Here is a 9,129-nt window from a genome sequence, read left to right on the forward strand (position 1 = left end):
TTAGCAATCTTTAGAAATCTCACATCAGTACTTTCTTAGCATTTTGTCAAATCTGCTGTGAAAGGTGTTCTTAAAACAAACAAGTGCTGGGTCATCACCCGAGACCGCTATAACATGAAATATACGCAGAATGCAGGTAAAACAGAGCAGGAGACATACAATTCTCCCCCCAAGGAGTACAGTCACAAATTTAATTGACACTTTTTTTTAATGAGCATCATCAGCATTGAAGCATGTCATCTGGAATGGTGGCCGAAGCATGGAAGGGGCATATGAATGTTTAGCTTATCTGGCATGTAAATACCTTGCAACACTGGTTACAAAAGAGCCATGCAAATACCTGTTCTCTCTTTTAGGTGACATTGTAACAGTGGACTTGTAGGCTCTAAAGTTTTACACTGTTTTGCTTTTGAGTGCAGTTATGTAACCAAAAAAAAAAAATCTGCATTTGTAAGTTACGCTTTCACAATAAGGAGATTGTACTTCAGTACTTGTATGAGATGAACTGAAAAATACTATTTCTTTTATCATTTTTACAGTGCATATAATCAAAAATAATATAAAGTGAGCACTGTGCTCTTTGTATTCTGCGTTGTAATTGAAATCAATATTGAAAATGTAGAAAAACATCCAAAAAATTTTAATAAATTTCAGTTGGTATTCTATTGTTATAAGTGCAATTAATCACAATTAATTTTTTTAATTGCGATTAATTTTTCTTAGTTAATCGCATGAGTTACCCGCGATTGACAGCCCTATTTTATTATCGTGTCATTTTGTTATCTTCTGCCATCAATTATCTCTTCTTCCCACCTCCAGGATAACAACTATGATGTCATTAATAAATAATACTTAGCCCTTATACAGAACTTTTAACTCAGATCACCAAGCACTGCACAAGGGAGGGTAAAAGACCAGTGACCCCAAAATTTATTGCTAATGTGTTCATTGTTAAAAGTATACTTTCTGATATTTGGAATTGTGCTCTATGGAAAATAGCATAATGGTTGAGGCCTATTTTACTATGGCTGGCGTGATATGCTTGCATAAAATTATATTAGTGAAATATATCAGTAAAGATTTAAAATTATATTTTAAAAGCATACTATTAGCTCATGAATTGGATTAATTCCATTAGCATTTTATTAAAAATAAAATGAATTTCAGCAATTGAGATTGTGATGCTAGCAAACCGGGTGCCAGCTCAGGTCACAACTCCCAGCCAATTCAGTTGGGTGTTCGTACAGATCAAAGTGCGTTCAGATGTTTAAACTTCATGAAAACTAGTGGAATGATACTTGTATTGTTTTCACTTATCTGTTCCTGTCATAATGTAACAGCAAACATTACCCTGTAACTAAATAACCCGTCAAAGAAATCTTGTGAAATGCTTATGAAGGACCTAAAGACTTAACAGAAAGAGCTAATTTCAAAGTAAATGGCCATTATGTATAATGGTCGGAGGTCAAAATACTAAGTGCATTCCTCACACACCATCATCAAAAGAAAATCCCAAGTGGGTAGAGACACTGTCAGCTTGCTTACTGAGTAAGATACTATAAATATGGGTTCAAGAAAAGATTCTCTTTCTCTGAAGAATCTGGACTCTTACAGAGACGTGTGCCAGATGCAAAGTCGAGATTTCCCAGAAACAATCTGAGTACCATGAAAAGACTTTTGAGAAACAGGCAGTTTATTACACAACTGCCACCATTTGGAGTTACAAACTGTGATTCACATTTACATGTATTTTACCTGCCATAGCCTTTTAATAACGCTCATTCTTTTTCCTTAGCTAATAAACCTATAGTTAGTTTACTATATAATTGGCTGTCAGTGTTCTCTTTGGAGAAAAATCTGAAGTACTAATTGATCTGGTAAATGACTAGTCTCTTGGGACTCAGATAAACCTGATGTAGTGTGATTTTTAAGTGTTTAAGTGATCTTTTTATCAGAAAGTTCACTTTGCTTGGGTGGCAAGATAGACTGGAGAGTCTAAGGGGACGACTGTCTGTGACTCCATGACAAGATTGGTATAGTGATCCAGAAGCTTACATTTGTTACTGGCTTGATGAAATCTAATTATAGAACATACCACAAGTGTGGGATATCTGCCCTTGTTTTCTGACAGTCTGCCCCAACACAGGCACTCAGTCATGAGCCACTCCAGAGAGCATGACAGCATGAGATACTTAAAAAAAATAGTATCATGCTGCCATAACTTGTCTTGAGTGGACACAACTGAACACTAATGTCAAAATACCAATCCACAGGAAAGTTTTGCATTTTATTTCTTAATGTACATTTTATATTCTAATTATATGGAAATACTGTGTTAATGCAACTTAACCATAGAAGAGTCAGGATGTTCACATTTATGTTTCCTGGATCAACTGTAATTAAGTCACTTTGAGCATAAACATTTTGCATTTAATAATTCCTTTCATCATAAAGCAGAATCTCAAAGCATTTTTCAGTTACTTAACCCTCATAACACCCTGTGAAGTATTACATGGGGAAACCAAGACAGTCACAAAAAGCTAGATTTTTCAGAAGAGGTCAGCACCCACCATTGGGATCAGATTTTCAAGGGCTTAGATCCTATATAGGCACCTAAATAAGGGTCAGATTTTCAAGATTTTATGTAGCAGCTCCCATTGTGATACTCGTGGCTAGATTTTCAAAAGAGCTAAGAACGTAACATGCTGAGCTTTTTTGAAAACCTGGCCCTTAGTGACTCAGCCAACACCCTACTACACATCAGGAGCAAAGTCAGGAGCAGAACCAGTACTCACTTCTGACCGCAAGGCAATATGCTCCCACATATCCAGTTGGAGGATCTCGCCCTCAATTTTTTTTTTCTCCTTAAATCTACATCTCAAACTTAATGTGGCATTAACAGGATGAGTTCGTTTGATTTTTGCAATTCGTGGTCCTTAAAGGAAAAAACATCCTAGGACATTCATATAAGACTATGTAGCATTTAGTTGAGTATATAATCATTTCAATAAAATCAGTTGTGGTTGTTTCACTATAGCTCTATCAGAAAGCGGTGCACAGCTCAAAAGCTACAGAAAAATGATGGCATCCCATTTTAAGAAAAAAATAACTTTATTATTTAAAACAAATTCCTTAAATATACCAGAAGCATTAGTCTTCATTTAGGATTTAATGTGTCTTAAACCTGATGTCTAAAACAAAAACAATTAGCATTTTAAGAGTACAAAAATAAAATGTAAAAAATTGCCTTAACTGGTATAAAATTTTGAGTCTCTTAAAGAAAAAAACCACAGTGGGAGTTTTAGGAAAAAAGATCAGAGGAAAACGCTAGCAGTCTGGGGGGACTGACTGGCTCAGATGATTGGTAACTTCTAGGTTACTAGTTTCAGTAAGGACTAAAGGTGGTTGACAAATAATGGCTATTTGAAAGCCTGTGAGAAGCAGGAAGCCTCAGAAGCTCACTTCGACTGGGGGGAAGAGGGGTGCACTGAGCAGGGAGAGTCAGGGGCAGTGGGACAATGTCAAGATGTCAGGGATAGGATGGGGAGTGGTTCCTACCTGCTCCCCAGACGAATCTCAAGCATTGAGGTGGCCATTCCAGCACTTCAGAGTCCTGCTCTCACTACCCCCTCTCCTTGCACACAGATTACAATGAACAACAAGCACTTCAGCAGAAATATAGATCAGCCTCCACAATATTTCCATTGCAGGGGTGCTTACACCTAAAACCTCATGGTTCTACTGCCCTGATCAGAAGTCAGTTTGGTAGTATCATTATTCCTGTTGCCAGTAGACAAGTGAACACAAACCTAAAGAGCCCCACTTCTAAATAGTGCCCATGGCAGTCTCAACAGAGAGTCCAATAACTGGATGGATACAGAAAACAAATTATCTTCCAATTCCTAGCAGTGGTCTTTTCAGATCAGGAATGAGCCACACTGGTGAGTCTGCATGGAGAAGCTTGCATTGCTGTGAGCTATGCTGTATCTGTTCTCTAGATAAAAACAGAAGCCCTCAATCTCCAGAGTTGTCAGTCAAGTCAACACTACAGTCACACACACATAAATTCAGCCATAAAAGTTAATCTCCCCCCCCCCCCCACTAGAAAGTTCATGAGGACCTGGCCATGGTTTATAATGGAAGAACACTCTCAACCACAACTAGTATTAAACTTTAGGCAACACAATCTCAAATGCCTGAGAAGGGGCCAAGAGTGCCACATGATCCTGAAGTTCAGAGAACACACCTGATTTTCATGGCCTGGCCCATATCCTTGAAACCTTTCAGGATAGCTAAGGAAATCCCACAGCTATTTTGAATTTCTCAGCACTGTATCTGTAACAAATTACACAAGAAGTGATATTCTTTTCCACTCACTGACTACTGAAACACCAAATAAACCTGGAGTCAGAAGATTCCATGGAAGACGTGGAGAGAAATCTAAAGTAAGGAACGTAGATGAGAAATTGTACATTCTTTGTACAAACGTTCACATCATTTAAAATTCAATAGTTGTAGGTGTTTTTACCTAATGAAAGAAGTGATCTTTCTAAATCCACCCTCCTTCCTAATAGCCCATCCTGCCAGTTTCATCAGAATGCTCCAATACAAACAAAGGCTAGGCAAAAAAGACAGAAGAAACAAACAAAGAAAGCGAAAATGCTGCTGCTCTGGCCTGTGATACAGAAAGGGATTAATTTTTCAAAGAAGCAGGAAGGAAGAAGAAAAAAGACCCCAAAACATTTAGGAACTGGATGTCTTTTTGCACTGGTAAAAGGATATGTAGACTGTCTTCTCTAGAGGCATTTGTTTCAGGAACCTATTCAGTGGCCTATGTGAAGTGTTCTTATGGACAAAGACCTACACCAAAAATAAAAACAACCAAAACTGGCATCTTCATAGGTACTCTAAAGAGGTCAAGGACTGAACTAGCATGGAGACTGAGGCCATGTCTACACTGCACTTTCGACAGTAAAATTTTTGTCTGTCACGGCTGTGCGAAAAAAAAAATCCCCCTGACCAACAAAAGTTTTACCCACAAAAAGCACTTGTGTGGACAGCACTTTGTCAGTGGGAGATGCTCTCGTTGGGGGTGGTTTTATTTTGTTGCCAGGAGAAAGCTCAGAAAGAGCAGCTACACTGTATACCTTACAACAGCACTGCTGTAGCAGCACAGCTGTGTGGCTGGAAGGTGCACAGTATAGACCAGAGGTTGGCAACCTTTCAGAAGTGGTGTGCCGAATCTTCACTTATTCACTCTGATTTAAAGTTTTGCATGCCAGTAATACATTTTAACATTTTTAGAAGGTCTCCTTCTATAAGTCTATAATATATGACTAAACTATTGTTGTATGTAAAGTAAAAAAGGTTTCTAAAATGTTTAAGAAGCTTCATTTAAAATTAAATTAAAAGGCAGAGCCTCCCGGAATGGTGGCCAGGACCCAGGCAGTGTGCGTGCCACTGAAAATCAATTTGCGAGCCACCTTTGGCACACGTGCCATAGAATGCCTACTCCTGATCTAGGCATAACCTGACTTACTGTCTCACATTTAGAAGTTCTCCCTGCAATTCAGGACCTGGTGGGGCACAACGAGGTATATCACTCCTCTTTTACATCTACACTGCATTCTTCCTTCAGCAGCGTGTAAAGTATGTATTTGTTAGCCACTCTAGCACGGGTTTAAGTAGCAGTGTAGAACAGCTTAGTAAGTGGGGTACAGACACTCCTGAAGGCTGTGGGTATGTACTCAAGTACATGTCTACACTGCTGTTTTTAACTGTGTAGTATCCAGCTAACTCCCAGCTGCTGGAGCTTTTCCACATCACAGGAAAAGACTTCAGCAGTGAGCAAAGGCTCTGGCAGCTCCTGGATGCTGGATCCCTTCCCCGCTGCAGGTAAAGACTGGCAGCGAGGGAGGTTCTGGCCACTCTGTTGCAGGGAAAGGCTCCAACAGTGGGGATCAGTTTTTCCCCTCTACCTTCTTTCACCAGAGCCTTTCCTCATGGCAATGAAAGTCTCCGGCAGCAGTAAGTTGCTGAAACTTTTCCCCGCTGCCAGAGCTTTTCACTGACATGCGTAGCTAGCTACATATACCATATACGCTGCAAAAAGTGGTGTGCAATGTAGATGTAGCCTTAGGCTTACTTTTAACCTGTCCTCTAAATAGTTTTATTTCAGTTTGCCACTGAAAATTGACATTAAATGATGATTCATAAGAGAACTGGTATTGAAAGCTTTGGCTAGATGAATCCAATGTAATATCAAGATTCCTTTTTTGTTGTATAGTTCATTTTGAATTTCTAGCAAGCCTATCACACATCAGGATCTGTGGATAACTGAAGGCTATGGGGTGAGAGAGCAGTTCAGTCTCTTGCTACTTCAATCTTTGACCTTCTTGCTCCCCCCTAGAAGCAGGCCTTCAAAAATAGTGGACACACACCAGCAGGGCACTGTGGGGATCCTTACACTGTCTCTACCTATGTTGAACTTGCAACATGAATAAGTGTTAGACTTTAGTTTTAAGTGCTGTCAGTAAGTTTGGCCAATATGACTTATTTTTAATGTGCTTACAATGTTTATTTAATCATTAGTTTGTGTTTTTCTCTTAAGTGTTTAAAATATTCAGTAAAGAAAAAGGCTTTAGTTTCAGGCCTCTAAAATATCATTACACTATAGAGAGCACTTAAAACAAAAATAACATTAACTGACAAATACCTCATTTGTTTATACCTTTCACAATAATTTAACTTGGTTAAATATATATTTTTATATTTGTGCTTATTTTAACATGTATTATTTATCTAGAGTTTGTATAATCTATAATACAAAAAAATATTTGCAAACCAATGAGTCTAGACTGTGACCTACAGCTCCACAGAGTTGTTACAATATGGTGTCAGTCTTCATATGAGAAAAAATGTGCAGATTAATAATCCTTAGAGATTATTTGTTGTTTTCAAATTTACTGTATATGCCAACAGCAAAGTGCTAAACCTCCATTTTGGTGAGTTCCAATATTCATTGTCACTGTATGTAATCTGAATAACTGAAGAGTTGCTATATAAACATGGAATGCATTAAATATGAAACTCTTGCAGGGAGAATGGATGTAGACAGAGCAAGCTGTATTTTAAACCACTTAACAAGGGTGAGATGAACCCTAAACTCCTCAATACAGGAAACCCCACTTTCAGAACCCAGGGAAAACCCATCCCATTACAGCAGTGGGAGGAGGAGTGGAAAAGGGCGATTTTAAGTTTAAGTGGCCAAATATTAGTACAACAACAAGAGATTCCATTTTCATGTTATGCTTACATTAACACTGTATTTTGCCTTTATATATTACAGTAATTTGGAGCTGCACATATACCTAAGATAAACAGATAATAGAAGTAATAATAAAATAAAAATAAAATAATAATAAGCCAAAACAGAGACTGACCACTTGAAAATTTTTAGGATTTGTATTTTTCGAAGTTAACAAAGTTAACCTGGGTTATACAATATATAAGCAAACCTGACCCTATAAAATCTTTTGTAAATAATATTTTTACTTTTAATTTTTTTCTCCCAGCTTTTTAAAAAAGGGGCTGAATCCTCTTGGACAAGTTTCTGCACAGAGGGAGTACTGCACTTCTGAAAATAGACATTTATAAGGAAAAGGAGACCCTGAACAACAGGAGAGTAATAAGAAGACTCTATAATCCAAAATAAAGGATGAAACAAAGCTGCGACTATAGCGAAGACGTTTGGGGTGAGATCATTAACAAAGGAGCTTCCCCATGGTGGTTTAGGATGAGGTCACCAGAAGCTCTCAATGTCCCAGCATTTGTAGCCTCGCAATCCAGGGGCTGCACCTACAAGACAGTATTGTTCTTGACACCGCATCTCTCATTAGTCCATGCAGTTAACAAATTGGACCACGCCTTCCACTGGGCCGCTTTTAATATTGCCGTTTCGCAGTTTAATGCGCTGCGAAAATGTTACTCCTTTGTACAGATCGCGAAACACGTTCGCTATACTGGGCTTCCCTAGGAATCGCTGGAGGGAAACATGAACTCTTGAACCCTAGTTGCATATTTAACACAGACCTTTGGAGAAGGGGGAAGCCAGCAACTTTCCCTGCTCAGATTAGCCTCCCTCACTGACTGCTCAGAACCCGGTACAAACTCCAGCCCTGGGACCGCAGATTAAAGGAAAGACTCCTCCTTCCAGCCTGCATCCACCCCCCGGGGCCCACTGCTGCGGGAGGAGAGAAAAAAAAGCTGCCCTGGCCATTGCGAACGTGCGTGGGCCGGGCTGCTGGGACGCCAGCTCGCCCCCGCCAGCAGCGCGCCGTGGCCCAGTTACTGCCCCGCGGCCTTGCTCCTTACCGCCGCCCCAGAGCCCGGCTCCGTGCCCCGCGGCTCCCTCCTACAGCCCCCGCTCCCCGGAGGACGCCCCTCGGGCCCTCCCCACCCGCGGGAAGTTCTTCTCCGCCCCGCTTGGCTCGCACCGCGCGGAGCAGGGCCCCCCCAGAGAGGGCGCCGCGGCCGGAGAGCCCCACGCCCCCATGTGGGGAAGGCCCCGTCTCAGTCCCCGGCCTTTCCTGGTGCAGCCCCCCGGCGGACCCTCCTTACCTGGGCTTGAGGCTGCCCGCGCCTCGCTCGTAGGCCCAGGCGGCGGCTGGCTGCGCGGCGGCGGCTGGAGCCAGCGGGTCGGCGAAGCTGGCAGTCGGCGGGTAGTTCCTGTCCATCATCGGGGCAGCGAGCGGGGCGCGGGGGCTGCGCTCGGGCGCTGTGTGCGGGGCGGCGGCAACGGGCACCGAGCCAGGGCGGGGGGAGCGCCCCCCTCTTCCCTCATGCGGGGCGGCACCGCCGCGTCCCCCCGCCGCTCCGGGCCAGCCGCCGAGCGCCTCCTCCCCCCGCCGGCTCAGCTCCGGCGGCGGCCGGCGGGCGGCCAGGGGAGCTGCACTCGGAGGAGCGCGGTGGCAGGGCTGCGAGCGCCCAGGCAGAGACCATGTCGGGCTGCTCTTCCCAGGATGCACCTCCCCCCATCTGCAGCTCACTGGGGCTGATGGGCTTCGGCTCCCGCGGCCAGGGGGCAAGGGAGGCCGGGGGGCGGGATTGCCTGGCGGGGCAAACACTACA

The 9,129-nt window shown here is 42.4% G+C and overlaps 1 protein-coding gene across 4 annotated transcripts in view; it reads right to left on the bottom strand.

The window, feature by feature from the left end:
- QSER1 (glutamine and serine rich 1) overlaps positions 1 to 8,899 on the bottom strand; it is an 82,094-nt gene extending 73,195 nt beyond the window's left edge. For all 4 annotated transcript variants that reach the window (XM_032799589.2, XM_075065203.1, XM_075065205.1 and 1 more), the window contains exon 1: positions 8,620 to 8,899. In XM_032799589.2, coding sequence (XP_032655480.1) covers positions 8,620 to 8,738 — 119 coding nt within the window. In that variant the 5' untranslated portion in view covers positions 8,739 to 8,899. The remainder of the gene's footprint in view (positions 1 to 8,619) is intronic.
- Positions 8,900 to 9,129: the final 230 nt, after the last annotated feature.

This window comes from Chelonoidis abingdonii, chromosome 4, assembly GCF_003597395.2.
Source record: "Chelonoidis abingdonii isolate Lonesome George chromosome 4, CheloAbing_2.0, whole genome shotgun sequence".
Lineage (NCBI taxonomy): Eukaryota > Metazoa > Chordata > Testudines > Testudinidae > Chelonoidis > Chelonoidis abingdonii.